The sequence below is a fragment of the Dromiciops gliroides genome, chromosome 3 (genome assembly GCF_019393635.1).
Source record: "Dromiciops gliroides isolate mDroGli1 chromosome 3, mDroGli1.pri, whole genome shotgun sequence".
NCBI classification, from domain to species: domain Eukaryota; kingdom Metazoa; phylum Chordata; class Mammalia; order Microbiotheria; family Microbiotheriidae; genus Dromiciops; species Dromiciops gliroides.
In genome coordinates, this window is record NC_057863.1 from 213,311,007 (window position 1) to 213,332,805 (window position 21,799).

Genomic DNA, 21,799 nt, shown 5'->3' on the forward strand with positions numbered 1-21,799 from the left:
TACCTCGGAACACCACCCCTAGGCACAGATCTCCTTCTTACTCTACCCTGTATCTGTGACCTAGAACTACATAGTGAACTACAAAGATGCCAATCAGTATCTGTCCTTACTGTGGTACCCTGGTATGAATCTGATGGATCCCCAATATGGTCTAAGTATTTACTCTTATGCTGATGCAAAGCCTTTCTCTACAGTGGTCTACAGAGTGTGCTCCTGTCCCGCCCTAAGCCCCACAGTCAACAGACCTCCCTATCTCCCTATGCTGTACTGGGCTAGACAAATGACTGATTTTTTCAGATTTCTTCATCAGAATTCAGTCAAATGCACTTTTTAGATCTGTTTGGAGGAATTTGTGGAAGAGACGCCACTCGAATATTTTCTATCATTTCAATATCTTAGCTCTGCTTCCTTCATACAGTTAATAAATAGAGGAGCAAGGACTCTTCTTACAGTGTTCATTCCACTGCACCATCTGCTATTCTAATGAGAAAGCATGTAGAATGTAAAAGTATAACAGGCAAACTCTTTGAATGATTCATCTTTTCTTTCTTTTTTAAAAAATCTGAGAATGTTATAACATGAGAGGGCACAGAGAAGTTGCCCTCTGCTTTTACGTTCAATAAAACGTAAGCTTCTGGAGATAAGGTTCCCTTTAGTTGTTTTTTGTCTTTGTGTCCGTGGTGCCTGGCACATAGTAAGTGTTGAATGCTTGTTAATTCTTGATGGAGAGAGTTCAGTAAGGTCATGGATCCTTCAAAGTATCAAGAGAAAATGCAGGACTTCATTAATAATTCTAAAGTTTTATTCTTAAAGGTTAATCACAGGAAACCTGATAATGATTTTTAGAACCACAACACTACAGTATGATAAATGTATGGTAAAGAAACAAAGTGAAAGCCTTGTTCTTATAATAATTCTCTTTATTTTCTTTTAATCCTTAGAAGAGTGTTAAGATACCAATGGACAAGTTTTCTGAGTTCTTTTTGTTTCGCTTTGAATAGAGTTTTTAGTATTGTAAGAGGGCCTACTAATGGTAAATGTCTGACCAAACTCAAGGATATATTTAAGGATAGCATATATTTTCTATTTTATTTTCTCTGTATTATTTGTAGTTTTTGTCTCAGAGTTATTATGAAGAAATTAGAATATTTAGTATATGTGCTTTGAAAATAATAAGTGCTTAATCAATGCTTTTCCATTCATATGAAAAGCATTTTTCAGCCAACATAATTCAATAGAAATTATAAATGTGAGCTGGTGATATTATTATATTTTATTAATGTTGCTATTAATAAATACTACTAATAATCAAATAAAGTACATAGAATAATTTTTATATGTCTAGTATATTATTGACTGCTGTACAAGGTTTTTGATCTTTATAATTACTGTACTTTGATCAATATGGAATTCAGAAGTTTCTTCATTTAAATTTTGGCTAAAGCATTTGATGAAATTTGAAGGCAGATTTGGGGAAATTCTTAGTTGTTGCTTCTCAATATTAAAAAACCTCGAAGTTTGAATACTGGCCAATTTGACAATGTACTATATTGAATTTGATCGTGAATTCACAAAATCAGAAGTTTTTTCATCTGAGACAATTGTTTGGTACATTGTTATATAATGGTGGCTTATAATCTTGGCTAAAACACTTATTTTTGTTTTGTTTTTTTGTTGTCATTTTGGTTTTTTGCAAACATTGGGATTCTTTTAAAAGATCTTGACCATGATGTAGAACTGTAAGGAAATTTTACTTTTCTCACAAATTTATATAGGATACATTTTCTTTGTTAATGGGGGTATTATTGTAGTTTATGGATTGTCGAGAAGAAAGTGTTTTGTTTTATTTTGTTTTTGTAGTGAGGAAAATTTGTTAGGAAAACCTGATTTGAAGATATTGTTACCATAAAAACACCTCACTAACAAGATAATAGTTGTTTCTGCAAAGCCACTAAGAAAGCTATACTGCCCACTTCTAGTGCATGGGACATGATATGTTGATTCAGATTCAAAATAAAATATTACTTAGATTTGCAAATATTAGACATAAGCTACTGTAAGTACCTACAATCAAAGACAACTATCCAAAAGAGTAATTTTTATTTAATTGGATGTAGTCTGTTGAAGTAGATGTTATCAAAATTGAATATTTTGTTGTAACTTAAGATAAAGCCTGTTTGGAATAATTGAAATCTTTATAACTTTCTATTTTTTCTTTCATAGGCTCAAACTCAAGACATAGTTCCAACAATAGGATTCAGTATAGAGAAATTCAAGACATCCAGGTAACTCAGTTTTATTGCAGGTGATGGTTATGAAATTTTTTCATTTATTTTTAACATTCTTTTTTAAAATTTTGAGTTCCAAATTCTCTACCCCCCACAATATGATGTCAATTATACATGTGAAATCATGCAAAATATTTCCATATTATCTATGTCACAAGAAATAAAAAGTGAAAAAATTATACTCTAAATAGGTCTTCCCAGGTTTTTCTGAAACCATCCTGCTCATCATTTCTTATGACACAGTAGTATTCCATCACAATCATAAACCGCAACTTATTCAGCCATTCCCCAATTGATAGACATCCCTGCAATTTCTAATTCTTTGCCACCACAAAAAGAGCTGCTATAAACACTTTTGTACACAGAGTTTCTTTTCCTTTTCCTTTGCTCTTTTTGGGATACCGACCTAGTAGTGGTATTGCTGGGTCAAAGCATTTCCAAAGTTGCTCTTTGGGCATAGTTCCAAATTGTTCTCCAGATTGGTTTGACCAGTTCACAGCTCCACCAACAATGCATTAGTGTATCTATCTTTCCACAACCCTTTCGGCATTTGTCATTTTTCTTTTCTGTCATGTTAGCCAATCTAATAGGTGTGAAGTGGTATCTGAGTTGTTGTAATTTGCATTTATCTAATTAATCATGATTTAGAGTATGTTTTTCATGTGACCCTACTTAGCTTTGATATCTTCATCTGAAAATTGTCTTTTCATATGCTTTGATCATTTATCAATTGGGGAAGGGTTCTTATTTTTATAAATTTTACTCCATTTTCTATACATTTGAGAAATGAGGCTTTTATCAAAGAAACTTGCTTTAATTTTTTTTATATGTTATTTGATTGTCTGTGACGCATTTTAGCAAAATGAATGTCATTTCCCTAAAAAGTATCTTTTAATTAGGTCTTTTTTTTTTTTGCTTTTGCTTTGTCTGAGAGCATGATTGCCACTCCTTGCCCTTTTTCAACCTCATCTGAAGCATAAGAGATTCTGCTCCAGCCCCTTGTTTTAACTCTTATGTGTATCTTTATGATTCTAGTGAGTTTCTTGCAAATAACATTCTTGGATTCTGGTTTCTAATATAGTCTCCTATGCACTTCCATTTTATGGGTGAATTCATCCAATTCACATTCTCTTTTATGATTACTAATTGTACGTTTCCCTCTATCCTTTTCTCTCTCTCTCTGTCTCTCTCTGTCTCTCATTTTTTCTCTTCTCTAAAGTCTATTTTGCTCCTGACCATTGCTTTCTTATATCTGCTATCCCTTCTATCCCTTCCCCCTTCTCTTATTCCCTTTCTCTACTACTTTCCTGTTGGAAATAGATTCCTATTACCAATTTTGAGAGAGAGGGGAGAGAAGGGAAGGAGAGGGAGAAGAAGAGTGCGTGTATATTTATTTATTTATTCTGCCCTCTTTGAACCAATTCCAATGAGAGTGAGATTCGTGTTGCTCATCCTCCTACCATTTTCCCCCTCTGCTGTAAAAGCTCTTCCTTGCATGCCTCTTTTATGTGAGATAATTTTTCGCATTCTTCCTTTCTTCCAATGCATCCTTCTTTCTTATTCCTTCATATTTTTTGAGATCATCCCAATATGATGGTCACACCCATTTCTTCCATCTTTGTAGACTCCTTCTAACTGCCCTAGTAATGAAAAAATTCTGGAGTTATACATATTTTATCATATAGGAATATAAACACTTTAACCTTTTTACCTGTTTATCCTCTTGAGTCTTGTATTTGAATGTCAAATTTTCTATTCAGCCTTCTCATTAGGAGTTTTGGAAGTCCTCTATTTCATTAAATATCCATTTTCCCCCTGAAGGGTTATATTCAGTTTTTCTGGTTATAATCATAGCTCCTTTACCTTCCAGAAAATCATATGCCAAGCCCTTAGCTACAACTCCATGATATTTGCTTTCTTTCTGGCTACTTGAAATATTTTCTTCTCAACCTGGCAACTCTGGAATTTGGATATAATATTCCTGGGAATTTTTGTTTGGGGATCTCTTTCAGGAGGTGATCCATGGATCCTTTTGATTTCTATTTTACCCTCTGAATCTAAGATGTCAGAGCAATTTTCCTTGATAATTTCTTGAAATATTTTGCCTAGGCTGTTTCTTTGATCATGGCTTTCAGGTAGTCCAATAATTCTTGAATTATCTCTCCTTAATCTGTTTCCAAGTCAGTTGTTTGATTGGTAAAATCACCAGTATCATTTTCTTCTATTTTTTTTTCATTCTTTTAACTTTGTTTAATTGTTTCTTGAAGTTTCATGAAGTCATTAGTTTCTTCTTGCCCAATTCTAATTGTTAAGGAATTATTTTCTTCAGTTACCTTTTTCACCTTGTACAGAATTGTTATTTGAGGTTTTTATGCCTTGGCGCACACTGGCCTGGGGCTCCGCAAACTGCACAGTGCTCCACCCACTGGTTGTAGCCATTGCCATGGTGCTGCACCTCATGTCATCACCACTTGCCGATGCCTACATGGGCCTGGCAAAATTATAATGATTGGAAACCTAGTGAGGGCAGTCATGTGACTGTCAGAGCGGCCATCCCATTGCCTGGGGCTGTGTGGGGTTTTTCTGGGATTGGAGGAGGACATTCTAGCTGAACATTGGAATGACAGGAGTTCTGCTGCGTATTTTCAGCTGATTCCTAGGTGGTGGTATCTTTACAGGTTGTATAATTTCCTTTTCCCCATTTTATTTCCTTTCCCTTGATCCTACTGATCCTGTTTGTGGTTTGTTTTTTTTAAGTTCGTTCTTGTTAAAATAAATCCTGCTCTGTTTTGAAGGAGGCTGCCGGTCTCCTTCCTTGCCCCAATATTGTGGCGAGCTGCTTAACTAACACTCCCCAATTAAAAATTGGTCCCCACAACCTCTTTTTTTTTCACCTCTTTTTCATTTAGCCAATTCTGCTATTTAAGAAGTTCTTTTCTTCAGGGATTTTTTTGTGCCTCTATCATTTGGCTAATTATGTTTTTTAAGGTGTTATTTTTTTCAGTATCTTTTTTTTTTCTTTTTTTTTTAGTGAGGCAATTGGGGTTAAGTGACTTGCCCAGCGTCACACAGCTAGTAAGTGTTAAGTGTCTGAGGCCGGATTTGAACTCAGGTACTCCTGACTCCAGGGCCAGTGCTCTATCCACTGCGCCACCTAGCTGCCCCCACTATCTTTTTGTGCTTCTTTTACCAAGCTATTAATTCTCTTTTCATAATTCTTGCATCACTCTCATTTCTTTTCCTTTCCCCCACTAGTTTCTCTTTCTTTAACTTTTCCATTAATTCTTATTGATATTATCTCCAGTTTGCATTTTATTTTCCTCTGAGTCTTTGCTTATAGCTGTTTTTATTCTATTTGCTTCTTCTGAGTTTGTGTTTGATCTTCCCTGTCACCATAGTAGCCTTTTCTAGTCAGGTTAGTTGTTGTTGCTATTTACTCATTTTTCTGGTCCATTTCTTGACTTTGAACTTTATGTTAAAATTGGGCTATGTTCACCTGGGATAGAGAGGAACTGTCCCAAGCTTCAGGTTTTTCTGCACTCCTGTTTTCAAAGCTTGTTCTATGTGTCTGCAAGATGTCAGTACTTCCAAGTTAGTGCTTTCCAGGGAGAGTTGTGGTCACTGTTCTCCTGGTCTTTACCCAGGAATGGCCCCTGGTCCCTTGCATCCACAAACAGCTATTGCTTATCTCCACCCTGGAACTGCAATCCAGAACTGTGTATGGGCAATGGATTTGCTAAACAGAGCCTGTGCCAGTGTCAGCTCAGGGTCCTCTATGACTTCTTTTTGACCATTTGTCCAATCTTCTTTCAGTCTCTGGTCTGAGAACTCCCAAAGCTGCTACTGCTGTTGCTATTGCTATCACAGCCTCCCCTAAGGCCTACAGCTGTTCCTGAAGCCGCAGAACTCCAGGATAGACCCTACCCCAGTGTCACAGACTTTCTGGAAATATGTCTCAACCTGACCTTTTGTTGGCTCTGCCCTTCCAATATTTGATTTGAGGCATTATTCTCATGTTTTTTTATAGGAAAATGTTGGGAGAGTTAACCTGGATTTCTGCCTCTATCTTGGCTCTGCCAGTGGTTATAAAATTTGGTGAAAAATATAGCCTGAGATCCAAATGAATATTTCTCTATCATGTTTTGAAAATTTGGGATCCCATTATACTCCTGTTTTTTATTTGCTTCAGGTTAGTTTTAAAAAACAAACTTATAATTTTATTGTTACTCAAAATTATAAATGATTAATGAATCTCAATTACCACTTTTTTGTTCCAAAGCAAATAATTTGAAAGGTATCAAAAGGTGAAGTTCATTGAATTTTTAGTATACTTGAGCATTAAAATTAATTCTGATAACTTGACCAGTAAAAAGATCATGTCTTTTTGTATTCCATATCGTGTAAAGCCATGTTTACTAGAAAAATTTATTTCATTTCACTGTTACTTTATTTAGCTGGAAAATTAAAACCTCTTTAGTTTAAAGCTTTCATCCAGAAGTTATTTCTTTATTTAAAAAAAATTAACAGTGCATGTACAATTCCAACTAGTGACTCATAGTTTGGCCTGTTATTTCTTTTGCAGTATGTCTTTCACAGTATTTGACATGTCAGGTCAAGGGAGATATAGAAACCTATGGGAACATTATTACAAGTAAGTAAATTCTCAATTGTTCCATAGAATTTTATACTTCTATGTATTTAATGTCTTAAATGTATTTAATATATTAAAGCATTTTGGACATATGTGTTTATTTATATTGCCTTCTATGCCAAACATAGGGTTTGGCATATAATAAGTGCTTAAGAAGCATTTGTAGAATTTGATTTGAATCAGCATCAATGTGAGTTGATGAAATGGTTGTTTCTGTTTTAATAGCAAATCATAGCAAATTATATAAATGGTCATTTTAATAGATTTGAATGGGCTTTTGGCATATAGTTTTAAATTCTCTCCTAATTTAAGTAATTAATGTCTTGAGGGAAAAAGCCATAGTTGTGATCTGCAAGATGATTCAATAGTCACGTAAATTCAATTTAATTTAAAAAACATTTATTAAGAAGCCCCAGTGTACAAGGTACTATACTTGACACTGCTCTTATTGTATGTATAGTTGTGCTATTTAAAAACTGTAATTACTGAGGTATTAGATTTTGATGTTGACTGATGTTGTCTGTCCTACTGCCAAAAACAGTAGTAGCTCATATTTATGTAGTGTTCTAAGGTTTACAAAGTGCTTCCCCACAACAACCCTGTGAGGTAGGTAGTACAAATGTTGTTATTATCATCATCATCATCATCATCCCATTTTACAGATGAGGGAACTGAGGCTTTCAAAGAGGAAGTGATTTGCCCAGGGTTACAGAGCTAGTAACTGTCAAAGCCAGGATTCAATCTCAGGTCCTTCTGACTCCATTTCAATGCCAGTTCAATACTCACACGAGTATAATATTAGTATACAAACACGTATATTGTTAATTCTATCATTTATTCTGAAAATATTGATACTAACTTACTCTTAAACACTAATAATTTTATTATGATGCTTGATAGAACAGTATGAACTAGGACAGCATGGAAAACTTTTCTTAGGTTTTACCACTTCTTTAAACTATACCAAGTTCTTTTTCTCAAAATACATTAAATGCAGAAATAACACTTTTTTTTTTTAAGTGAAGCAATTGGGGTTAAGTGACTTGCCAGGGTCACACAGCTAGTAAGTGTTAAGTGTCTGAGGCCGGATTTGAACTCAGGTACTCCTGATTCCAGGGCCACTGCGCCACCTAGCTGCCCCAGAAATAACACATTTCTAAAATACACAAAAGAAAACACATTCAGAAAGAGACACGAATAGCAATTCTGTCACTTTGTTACATTTAATATACACATTTAAAAAATAAACTGCACATAATGGAAATTCATGGTTTCAATATGAAAAAAATCCACTAGATGGGAGAAATAGTTCACTTAAAAGTTTTATGTTTTAATTATAGATTGAAGAATATTTCCTTTTTTTTTTTTTTTTGGTTTTGTTTTGTTTTTGTGGGGCAGTAGGGGTTAAGTGACTTGCCCAGGGTCACACAGCTAATAAGTGTCAAGTGTCTGAGGCCATATTTGAACTCAGGTACTCCTGAATCCAGGGCCGGTGCTTTATCTACTGTGCCACCTAGCTGCCCCAGAATATTTCTTTTGAAAGGTTCATCACATAATGTCATAGTGTCTTAGTTGAATTTACATACAATTGATTTCGTGACATTTTGTTATAAAGCTAGTCTTTTAGAAAATCACAAGCAGAGATATGATACAGCATTGTTAAAGTATTGGTGGTTTTGCTTTGGTATACTTGAAATTTTTAGAGGTTTTTCATTTCATTTTAGCCTATTTTGATATTCTTATTCAGAAATTTGAGTAGCAAAGCATTACCTGTAGCTTTGCTACACAACTGCAGTAAGTCAACATTTTCATAGTCTATATTGTCCCAAAATACAGTAAAACTTCCCAGGAAATTGTGAACTGTTTTTTTCTTTTAATTTTTGTTGCTCTCTAGTCAGTGGAAAGGGCATAGGACTTGGAGTCAGAGAACCTGGATCCAAATTCCAGCTCTGCCACTTCTTGTGTGACCTGTAACAATTCAACTGAATCTCTCTAGGTTATAATGTCCTAATGTGTGTGTGTGGGGGGGAGAGTATTTAATGACTTTTAAGGTCCCTTCCATCTCTTAATCTATGAACCTGTGATAGATGGCCACTACTTCTCCCATTGAGCCATTCTGGATATCAAAGAATATCAAAGGAAAAAAGTTCACTAAAACTAAACAACACATCAATGAAGTTCATCATAATATGTAGGACTCCACACTTATAGCCCTCTACCCTTGCAAAGAAGGGAGGGAAGTTCTTATAGTCTCATATCTCTTTTTCAGGGCCAAGCTTGATCATTTTCGATAAGGAGTCGAAGAATTCTCAAAAAAAAAAAAAAAGAATTGCAAACTATTAGCATATTTAAAAATCACTTCTAGTCACTAATCATAAGAAAAATGCCAATCAGATCAACACAATTCTGAAGTTTCACCTAGAAAATTTGCAATGATGACAAAAGATTGGGTATAGTCCCAACAATCTAGAAAGTAATTTGGAATTATGCCAATAAAATTACTAAAATGTCCATAGCCTTTGGCTCAGAGGACCCACTTATAAAGGCATATCTATGCCCAGAATGCCAGTGATAAAAAGAAACATCCTATATACTCCAAAATATTTATAACAGCACTTTTTGTAGTAGCAAAGAATTAGAAACATGGTAGATGTTCATCAATTTGAGGTTGGGGGAAATACAACAATGAACAAATTGTGTTACATGAATATAAAAAGAAAGATTATTACACTGTAAGAAAAGATGAATATAGAGATGCATGGGAATACATATAAACTAAGGTAAATGACTTTTAATACCACTAAATTGTTCTCCTACCCATTCATTTGAATCACACCTAAAAATACTACCATGCTTAATACCTTGCTATGCTTAAAATAAGCTTGGTGACATAGTTTGGATCAAAAATGGTCTGGGTTGTTTTCTGTCTCTGACATTTACTAGTTCTGTTACTCTAGACAAGAAATTAGATCTCTCTGGGCCTCATTCTTGTCATGTAAAAAACAAGGACGATAACATTTTTAGTCCCTACCTGAAGGGGTTCATAGACTGCTAGAATCTGAGATTGAGAACTGGAAAGGACCCCAAACACCTCATTTTAGAGATGAGGAAACTAAGGCCCAGGGAGGTTATGTTGTGAGATTTATATGAGCAAATGCTTGTGTGTGTGTGTGTGTGTGTGTGTGTGTGTGTGTGTGTGTAATATGTAGAACATTTTGCAAACCTTAAGACACTGGATAAATGTCACCTATTATCATTTTTCTAAATATTCTTAAGTTCTTATATGAAAAATTTGCCCAACTTTACTACACAAAATTTGACTACTCTATTCCAAAAACTTTTTATAGTCCTTAGGGACCATACTTGGAGCAAGCATGTGTTTGAAATCAACATCTCCTATGAAGCATATTTGGAAGAACATATATTTATACAGCAAAGAGGAAATCCTAGTTTGTTACTAATAGAATTGTTGGTAATTTGTATAAGCATTTGTAATTTTTCTCCTTGCTTTTATATATTACACAGAGAAGGCCAGGCCATTATTTTTGTCATCGATAGTAGTGACAGATTAAGAATGGTTGTAGCCAAAGAAGAACTTGACATTCTCCTGAATCATCCAGGTGAGTGACTTTATCTTCCAATACTTTGTAGTAATAACTACACTACCCTGTAGCTATGTAGTTGAATTTCCAAAATTTATAAGTTTACATTATATGACACAGATGCATAATTCCCTTTGCTTCATTTGCTTACTTTTTTTGAATGTTTTAAAGTTTGTCTTTGCTATATTAAAGGCACACAATGACTCACGGTTTTTTCAAAGCTACTTTTGAAATGTTTTAAATTTAAGAAATATATTCTTGAAATTTACATTTTCCCTATAAGTAAAATCTTTGGAACAAATTCTTTTTGGTGATACTAGTGAGATGAGATTATTTTTTTTGCAAGTACCTGATTGCTTCTCCAAAGTTCTAATAAACTCCTAAATCATTAACTCTCCATTGTCTTCCACCTTGAACTTGGTTCAGAACTGCTGCCTCTAGTAAATGATAAATTTCATCATCTCATGACTATATATGCATATATTTTTAAATGTGCTTTGTGCAATAAAGAAACACACAAATGTTAAGCATTTTTCCGAATTTTTTTTCATTTCTGATAACTTTAAGATAATGATAGACTTAAAAATGATTTGTTTGTTTTTGCTTTCTCAGATATTAAGCACCGCCGAATACCAATTTTATTCTTTGCTAACAAAATGGATCTCAGGGATGCAGTAACATCTGTAAAAGTGTCTCAGTTGCTGTCTTTAGAGAACATCAAAGATAAACCATGGCATATTTGGTAAAGTTTCATGATTGTTCTTTCCCATAAAAAAGCACATTTTTCAGCTTTGATCATTCTTTTCTGGACTACAACATAGCAGTAAAGGTGTGCTCTATACACTAACTAGCTAGACATTCATGATGTGGTACTTCTTTGAAATGTTTATTTCTCAGAATTATATATTCCTAAGATTATTATGGTACTAGTGCAAGATGTTGGAAAAACCTAATAAGATCGAACATTAATTAAATTAGTTAATTTAATTAATTAATTGAAATAATTAATTACTATTAGAAATGAGTTTATTGGGGCAGCCAAGTGGCACAGTGCATAGAACACTGGCCCCGGAGTTAAGAGAACCTAAGTTCAAATCCAGCCCCACACACATTGCACTTCATAGCTATGTGACCCTGGGCAAGTCACTTAACCCCAATTGCCTCATTCCTCCAAAAAAATTATTGTATATTTAGAAAACAATTTCTTGCTGATTTGGATTATTAACACTCACCTTAACAAAATTAACAAGATATCCCAAAAGAAACAGCCCCAGGTTAAAAGAAAAAAAGTAAGGTAGCTAAAGTTTTTCTCTACTGCTCCCCTTCTCCTCTTCTTTTCTCTCTTTTCCCCTTTAAATAGTTTCTTCCCCCAATGCTCTTATTCATTCCAGGACATTACAAAAGGTGCTACAGAGGGTTACAGAAAGAACATGTGATAAATGAATTCTATGATATTGTTTTAATTTCAGAAGGTAGTGATGACAACCTGAACTAGGGTAGTGGCAATGGGAGTAAAGAGAAGGGTAATAACGTAAGAAATACAGCACAGTTGTATGTACGTGATAGGTAAGGGAAAAAGAAAAGTCAACAAGAAGACAGAAATAAAGATTATTAAAATAGCAGACAACCTTTAATAGATCTAATGAGCTACTTTTAATATATCTAAAAGCAGTTGACAAGTTGAAGAGGTCAAGAAGATTGGGCACGAAGCTTAGAGAAAGAGATTTAAGAGTCATCCTCATCCAGGTGGTAGGCGAAGCTGTAGGAGGGTAAGAGATAGCTGAGGCAGAGCATTAAAGAAGGTAAGTTTGAGTAGAGAAACAGCACGAATAGAGAAAATAGTGAGTAATGAAGAAAAATGGTCTTGGAGGCAGAAAAACCTGTATTCAGGTCCTCCCTTTGGAATGGAGTTATTCTGTGACCCCAAGCAAGCTAGCTTTCTGAGATGTAAAGTTGTGAAATGGTTCTTAATCTGTATTGGCAAAAGCCTGTTACCTCACCCAAAGTTCCCCACCACAGTAAAATTGCATGAGCACTTATACGTGTATCATGCACATCCTTGAGCAGTACCCATAATGACCATATTAAAGGGTCCAGAAGAAAGATAAACTAGTGAAGAAAACAAAACAGGAATGATTAAAGAGGTGGGAGATCTATGTGTGTGTGTGTGTATGCTGAAGCCAGAGGAAGAAAAAAATATCAGGATTGTTTTCAGTAGTATCAAGAGCTGCAAATAAAGAATGAGCCCTGGGGGGAAAAAAGTGAGTGTAGTAGGTTAGAAGCCAGATAATAAGGGACTGAGGAAATAGATGCATTGACCTGGGCAAGTCACTTAACCCTCATTGCCCCACAAATAAAATAAAAAATAGAAGCATTGAGTGTAGACAACTTTTTCAAGTAGTTTAATACTAATGTTTGGAGGGAAAAGATGGTAGATCAGTGGGCTCAATGAGTTAAGGGAAGGTTGGTTGGTTTGTTTCTTTGTTTTTTAAAGGATTGGTGAGAACAAACACATTTGTAGCTAAATGGGAAGGAGAAAAAGATTGAAGATGCGTAGAAAGGAGATAACTGTTGGAGCAGGATCCTGTGAAAGATAGGACCTAATGGAACTAAGGACACAAATAAAAGAATTAGCTTTTGGGAAAAACAGTGTTACTGAGGTTTGAGTAATGAATGAGAATGAAGAAACTGAAGTCAGATTATCTTAGACTGAGCATCCTGATACTTATTTCTGCCTTAATTCTGATACTTTATTAAGGATTAAATTTCTAAACAATTTCTGAATTTCTAAACTAAATAATTTCTGGTTTGGGGTAGGCAGCTAGATGATATGGTAGCTTCAATGCTTAGGATTTGGGAAGAAGACCTGAGTTCAAATTCTGCCTCAGCACTAACTAGCTAAGTGTCCATGTGAGAGAGGTTAAATACCCTAGTTTCCTTATCTGTAAAGTAAATGGGTAACATTCAGTAGCCTCTTAATGTCCTTTCTAGATCTAAATCTATGACCCTGTGATCTTAGTTAACGCAGATCACTATTTTTGGTTTTCAGTCATTCCTGACTCTTTGTGATCTCATTTTGGAGTTTTCCTGGAAAAGATACTGGAGTGGTTTGTCATTTCCTTCTCCAGCTCATTTTACAGAAGAGGAACTGAGGCAAACAGGGTTAGGTAACTTGCCCAGGGTCACACCGCTAATAAGTGTCTGAGGCCAAATTTGAACTTAGGAAGAATAAGTCTTCCTGATTCCAGGACCAGAACTCTATTCACTCTGCCACCTAGTTGCAAACCATAAAGTGTTTTATGGTTATAAATAACATATAATATAAAGTTATATTAACATAAAGTTATAATAACATAAAGTTATTTTTATATGAGATTTAGAAGCTTAGTGGTCTGAAAGAACTAATTATATATGCCTATTGTTCTTAGAGTATCTTATTTCTTCTTTGAAAAGAACCTATTTATTAATATTTCTTAATAGAAATTTTTACAGAAAATACAATGTACCTATTTAGACACACCTAAATTCAATGTATCCATTTTTATTAAAAAGGTAGGATATTTGGTTCTCCATAAGGTGGTCCAAATTGTATTATCTTTTTATCAAGACTTGTAATTTCAGCAAGGTTGAAAACCTCCCTCCAGTGCTACAGATTGGCATTTTACCCATAATTTCTAAACTTAATTGTCTGGGGTACTGAAAATTAAGTAACTTGTCTCTGGTCACAGTGCCATTGTGTATCAAAAAAGAAAGGACTTGCACCCATGTCTTCCTTATGTATACTTCTATCTACAACATTATACCTCTATAGTTATATTCTCATCAGCTTTATAACTAGATTGTGGTTGTCTATAAAACAGTGAACATGTTATAGAAGACAGTTTAGAGAATTCATTTGATTAGAGGAGCTCACTGGCTAATTACAGATTCGGTCCCTGTACATGTCAATTATCTTTAGACAGAAAAAGGACCCAGTTCCATGGTCAGACTATAACAATATCCTTAAAAATAAATACCATTAGAGGACAGCTAGGTGGCACAGTGGATAAAGAACCAGCCCTGAATTCAGGAGGACCTGAGTTCAAATCCTGACTCAGACACTTGACACAATACTAGCTGTGTGACACTGGGCAAGTCACTTAACCCTCACTGCCCTGCAAAACAAACAAAACAAAAATGAATAAATAAATACCATTAGTTCAAAGGTTACAGACAGGGACGAGGAGGTTCGGTGTAAATCTCTCAGTACAAATCCATTGCCAGTTCTGGAGAAACAACTGAAATTGCATGTTCTATTTATATGTCATTATGGTATAATAAAAGTAGCTTTTTTTGAGGGTAGAAAAACTGTTTATCAGAAATTCAGTGTGTTTTATGAATAGCTCTCATATTTTACTTTTGAGCAGGTGGTTTTTCTTTTACTATTTCTACTGATTTCAAATTTTCATAAAACTTGAAGAATATGTGATATTGAATTATAATAGCTCTGTACAAAGACTTAAAATGTAGCTCTTTGTACACTTATATGATTTGTACTTTGTTTTTATTTCAGTGCTAGTGATGCCATTAAGGGAGAAGGGTTACAAGAAGGTGTAGACTGGCTACAAGGTACATTTGATACCTTATATATCTTCATCCCTTTGTTTCCCTTCTATTCAATTATTTCTTTTCTAAGTTTTCTTTTGGTTATGTCATCTGTCTTTTTTCCCTTACTTCCACTTAATTCTGCTGTCAGAAAAAACTACAGAGTAAGTACCCTGAATCTTACTCCATTTTCTCATATTTTTAAGGCTTTTTGTACAGAAAAAGTTTATAAGTGTAATGTGACTAGATTGAATTCAAACATTTGTCATCAATAACAGGAAAAAACAGGAATAGTGTGAACCAAATTGTCCTTTTAAGAATCTTGCATGCTTTCTCTTTCCAACTCCTATAGGTAACATTATTATGAAGAGTGTAATATGTATGCTCTCAATGCCTTGAACATAATAGGTATTTAAAAGTTTGAATTGAACTATAGATGTATTTTTATACTACTCATGAAGATAGTTTCATGGAGTAGGTTAGTTAATATTATCTTATTTTGAAAGAAAAGAAACAGACACATTTTTAAATCTGAATTTGCACTATAAATAGTAGCAGATTCTAGTGAAGGTTCAAAGATACTGTGTCTCAAAAACTGCCTCTCAAAAGAAGCCATATGATACCAGGTGCTCCTTGTCATTCGTGATGGATTCATTTCTAATGTTCACAATCAATAATAAACATCTCCAGGGGCCAGCTAGGTGGTGCAGTGGATAAAGCACTGGCCCTGGATTCAGGAGGACCAGAGTTCAAGTTGGGCCTCAGACACTTGACACTTACTACCTGTGTAACCCTGTTCAAGTCACTTAACCCTCATTGCCCCACTAAAATATAATAATAATAATAATAATAATAATAAACATCTCTGAGATCTTAGTAAGACCTCTTGATACAGTATCTTTCTGCTCTGGTCAGGATAAAATATGAATAAAATTAATTGACAAGGACTTACTGTTTTAAACCTCCCTTTTCTCTACTTCTTGGTAAGTTTAGTCACTTTTTTCTCTTACATGGTAAGTACCATTGGAAGAATCATTGTGTCAGGAATAGCTCATGTATACCCAGAGTGGCCTAAACCAGAGCTTCTTAAACTTTTTCCACTCACAACCCCTTTTCACCCAAGAAATTTTTACTCAACCCCAAGTATATCAGTATATAAAATAGATATACATAACCCTTTACTGCTGCCAAATTTTTCATGACCCCCATATTCAGTTAGCAACTCTATATGGGACTGCAACACACAGTTTAAGAGACTAGGGCCTAAACTTACATTATAAGTTAGGACTCTAATTCTTCAGCAGATCCATGACCTCACTGAGATGGGCACTTCCTCTATAGAAACTGATTTCAAACAAACTTAAGCCTTGTGGAATTCCCACATGGGGCCATTAACTTGCAGAGAGAATCATCCTATTCTAAAGGCAACAAGGATATGCCTAACTCTGGCTGGACTCTGGCCAGTGTCACCCTTATCTCACCCTCTCTCATTTCCTGTGTTCTGTCATTTGTCCCATCTTGTTATTTTTTCCTTCACAGAATCTCTCCTCTATGTCCCCTTTTCTCCATTCACACAGTCATCACACCTAGTTCAGTTCCTTAGCCCCTCAACACTTCTTACCTGATTATTGCTATAACTTTCTAATGGGCCTCCCTGCCTCACATTTCTCCCTACACTGGCCCATCTTCCATAGAGTTACCAACGTGATTTTCCTAAAGCATGGATCTGCTCACGTTACTCACCACACACATACATTTACCCTCCAGGATCAAAAATAAGGTCCTTTACCCAGTGGTAGCCTCTTCACAACCTGTACTTTTTCTACCTTTCCAATTTTCTTATATTCTACACCCCTATACACATTCTGTGATACAACCATTGCCCCTGCCGTTCCCTACACAAAACACTACATCTCCTGTTTCCGGGTCGTTGAACCTGACTGTCCCCAAAGCTGGGATTGGAATGCCTGGTTTCTCATCTCCACCTCTTAGACTCAGTAGTTTCCTTCAAGACTGCTCAAATGCCACCTTCTACAGGAGTCCTTTCCTGGTTTCCTGATCTGAGAGAGCCTTCCCCTCTGTTACCTTCTGTGTACTCTATATGTATTTTATATGTAGCCATTTATTTATATATTGGTTTATCCATTAAAGATATAAACTCCTTGAGACCAAAGATAGTTTTGCCTCTCTATATATGCCCCAGTGCCTAGCATCATGCCTAGCATGTAGACAAGCTTCTTGATTGATGGATTGATTGATTGATTAGCCAGTCATTTTACAAATGCTTATTGATGATTTACAAAGGAGATTGGGGAAAGGAGTGTGGATCATCAGTACTGTATGTATAAAAAGAACAGTACTAGGTTTCCTAAAAAGTGTTCTTTTTGAACTAACCACTAGGTGTCAGTAGTGGTCCAAAATAATTGGGAAATGCCTTGACTATTTTTTTGGTGTGTGGGTGTGTATGTATGTGTGTATGTATGTGTGTGTACATATATGAATGTATGTATATATGTGTATATACATATATAATTATGAATATAACATTTGTGTATCTTAGCATTTGAACTTATTTATAAATTCATTTGGGGACATTGTTATGTTGACTTTTGTAATGGTAGACAGCTTACATTTTCATTGCTTAATGAATTAATTTATCAAACATTTACCTAGTGCCTACAATCATAAGCAAGGCTGGTGCTAGGTGGTGAGGGGGGTTAGAAGGATAAATAAGATATAATCCCTTCTTCTAAGGACTTTACAATTTAGGAGGGCAAACAAGATGTATACATAACTATAATACAAAATAGAGAATGATGAGCACAGAAAAAAGTTTAACAGTATTTTGGCAGTTTTAAGGGGAAAGTTCAGTTGGCTAGAATTATTCTTCAACATCTCATAAAAGAAGCAGCATTTTAGCATGCCTTAAGATTCTCTTAGATATCTTCCATAATTCAATTCAAAAGACATTTATTAAATATGTCCACACAATGGGCCTAAGCTTACACTGTTTTGGAAAATAAACAAATACAGAAAATTATATTCATTAGGGTACATAATTGCTGATATGTAGAACCAAAGACATCTATGTCAAGTTAAATTATGAAAAAGGACATTGTAAAATATAAAGTCAAGAGATCAGATTACTTTGGGATTTTTTTCTCTCATGTCTTAATACAGAAAAAAGGAGAAATCTCATTAATTTTATGATAAATATTGTACATATTTAATATTTTAAACTTCATTTTGAAAAATTTCCTTTTCTTAGTGTCATATTTGTCATGTATAAAATGAAGGGAATTGAATGGCCTCTAAGATCCTGTTCTCTTCTTTTGGGGCTTTGTATAACTATTTGTATCCTATTTATTAGAAAACAAAGGCAGGACTCTTAGATACCCAATAAAGTATAGTGTATTGTTTAGTAAAACCTTAAGAGTATATGCATTCCTTTTATAGAACCATAAATTATTTCCCCCACAGCCACTTTTAAAAATACTTTTTAAAAAAAATACCCACTTAGTATGCTTGGCTTACATTTTACTTTATTATACACTTCAGTGTGGTAAATGCTGTCAAATTGATGGCATAAAACTTTATAAAAATGTGAGTATATGTATAACGTTGGGGTATGCTGTATGTACTTTGGGATTACTTGGTGCATTTTTGCCATGTGAAGATTGATGCTTGTTCCTTTTTATTTCTTGTCACCAGATCAGATCCAAGCGGTGAAGATATGAAAAGATAATGATTATAAGATATGATGATGTTCGTAAACTTCAGCAGTTGTTTCATTTTGAGGCATGATTTCTTAAAGCACACTTTGTTATTTATGTTTTTATTTTACACACTGGCTTTGCCTGTGTGTGTGTGTTTAATAACATGCATTATTCTGTTTGCCTTTATGGACTCAAGAAGAATGAGCTTTTTATTTTTTTAGCAATATAACTTCTCAGGTATGCTGAGGCAATGAGTTATATTCAGACCAAATCATCCCTTAGCAGGGACACTAGAATAATCAGTCCATTAAATGTTTGCATTCAATTTTAATCACTTTTTGGCATTTTAGTATACCTAAAAGTAAAATATATGCCATCTCTACGTGCTGGCTCAATCTTTTTTTTAAAGTATCTTTTATTTTAAAAGAGGTCTCATTTTTTGTAATTTAGTACATGATGAAACTTTATGAATTCTGTTTTTCAGGACTACAGATGCTCATAAGGGATTCTGATTATTAGTATGAATTGAACTTGTTACTAAGTATAACATGTTATCATTAATAAAATATGAAATGAATGTATCAACTACTGTGTGTTTGTTTAGGCTGAAAAGCATGTTGCTCTTTTTAAGATGGCACCAGATAACAGCTTGTATATTTTATTGTCATTTGAAAAGAAGCTAATATTTCAAAGAAAATGTTATTTATCTTAATATAGTATGTGGCTTCATCTCTTTGGCTAAGTAGACAATTTAATTTCTGTTCTAGATTGAAAAATATGATTGTAAGTTATTTCGTTCCTTGTCTGGCTTTATGGTTGACTCTGTGTGTCTAAAGACTTTAGTTCTCACCACTGCACTACCACACTGCCTCCTCTTTTGTCACAGAGCTTTTTTATAATAGACAATTATGAATCACAAAACTGTATTGCTTAACTAAGGAAAATGCAGTATATATACACTTCAGAATTCTTATACTTTTGATTTGAAGATGCATGCAAAACATAAATCAAATATACAAATTCTCATATTTTTGTCACTGATTTCTCTTCAGTAAACACATTGACTAAAGCCACTGAAAACACCTTTCACCTGGGAAATTACACAGCAACTTGTTCACTGAGGAAATATATTTTTAAGGGGGAAAAATAATTTTTTTTGCAAGGAAATGGCCTCAGGTCTGAAGACATATTTATAAAGGAATTACATATGACTGTGTTTAACCTTATTAAGTGCCCTGAGTTGAGAAAATAGAAAAACTGAAAAGGAAACCAGAAAATGTCTAATAAAGATATCATACAATGAACTGGAATCATGAAATAGCTTCCTTTGTCTACAGAGACTTTAAATAAACAACAATTTCAAAACTATTATTAAATTGTTGAAGTCTTTTCACTAGAGAAAGCAAATGAGTTTTGAAAATACGACAGAGCAATATTTTCTAAGACTAGCTGACAAATGTGTTTTAAAATTTGCAAACAACTTTACATACATTTCTGTTTGTTTTTTTTGTTTTTTGTTGTGGGACAATGAGGGTTAAGTGAATTGCCTAGGATCACATAGGTAATAAATGTCAAGTATCTGAGGTCGGATTTGAACTCAGGTCTTCCTGAATCCAGGGCCTGTGCTTTATCCACTGCACCACCTCACTGCCCCACAACTACATTTCTAATGTGATCCTCACAACCATTCTGTAAAGTAGGCAATATATATATATATACTATCCCAGTTTTACAGTTTAAGAACCAGAGTCTCAAAGAGAATGACTTATCGATAACTAGAGCAAGTAAATATTGTAGGCAGGATTCATACCCAGATTTTACTGACTTCAGCCTGAGCCTTTTACCCACTGCCTCACTTGCCCATGTTTAAATATACATTAGAAATAAATAAAAGCATAGAAGTAGTGATTTACTCCTGTGTTTCCAAAGCCTAGTAATCTACATATGTCTAGTTTTCCATATTTTCATCTAAAATTATAGAGAAGAAAATTAGACTGACCATCAACTGTCAGAGATCCAAAGATCCACCAGCCCTTTAAACCCGAAGTCAATAAACCTTTTCTGTAAAGGGCTAGATAGTGAATCTTTAAGCCATGCAAGTCAAGAGGCAAAACCGAGTATATCATGTAGGTATTTCTATAACAAGCAAGAAAACATTTCCACAAATTTTTATTAATGAAAGTATAAATTTTATAATAATTGATTACAAATGTTAATAATACAAGTCTACTAATGAGAAGAATGGAATTCTTTTTTTGTGGGGGGGGGAATAATATTTCGCTCAATCAAGGGTTGAAGTTAGCATTCCCAAACATCAAACTTAGTTGCAAATATTCATCTGTTGGTCTTCATCTGCAATAAGATTTTATATATTTCATCATTGAAAATGTCTTTTCACAAACATAGATACTGCCAAATACTGATATCAATCCACAAGCTAAATTGAGCTAAAAGGCAAATAGTCTTAAACAAGTTTGTTTTCTCTGAACACATTGGTTGCTGTAATCACATAATCTAATTGACTTGCCATTGTTGTAAACAGCTTTCCTTGCTTGGTTAACAAAGCAGCTACTTGGAAATTTAATTGTTGCCTCACTTTTATTTTTGTCAAGAAATTCTGCTGTGATGAGATATCCCATTTTACATTTTCCAAATTTTCTTCCCATTGCTTTTCTGTAAGTTGGGAATATTGTGACAAATGTTTAGTCTCATAACATTGACATATGTTGTATTCTTTTAGCTTATCTATTGTGTCATTGCATAATAAACAATACTTTGCCATCTACTTCTATAACAAACCACTATACACTCCACTGTGCTTTCAAAGTCCTTAATTCGAAGTCCAGTTTTCTTTCTTTGATATGATAGGTTTGCACTGGTAACTTTTTAAAATGTGGCAGTGTGGTAATATGCTTAGCACAGAATGCTGCCAAGTTATAACAACATCACTGCAATTTG

The 21,799-nt window shown here is 34.4% G+C and overlaps 1 protein-coding gene across 2 annotated transcripts in view; it reads left to right on the forward strand.

Moving 5' to 3' along the window:
• ARL6 (ADP ribosylation factor like GTPase 6) overlaps positions 1-20,303 on the forward strand; it is a 34,685-nt gene extending 14,382 nt beyond the window's left edge. Inside the window, exons 3-9 of one of the 2 annotated variants that reach the window (XM_043991080.1) lie at positions 2,224-2,285; positions 6,871-6,939; positions 10,465-10,559; positions 11,154-11,283; positions 15,094-15,149; positions 15,277-15,289; positions 18,837-20,303. In XM_043991080.1, coding sequence (XP_043847015.1) covers positions 2,224-2,285; positions 6,871-6,939; positions 10,465-10,559; positions 11,154-11,283; positions 15,094-15,149; positions 15,277-15,289; positions 18,837-18,870 — 459 coding nt within the window. In that variant the 3' untranslated portion in view covers positions 18,871-20,303. The remainder of the gene's footprint in view (positions 1-2,223; positions 2,286-6,870; positions 6,940-10,464; positions 10,560-11,153; positions 11,284-15,093; positions 15,150-15,276; positions 15,290-18,836) is intronic. The other variant, XM_043991081.1, reaches the window with a different exon arrangement.
• The last annotated feature ends 1,496 nt before the right edge of the window (positions 20,304-21,799 follow it).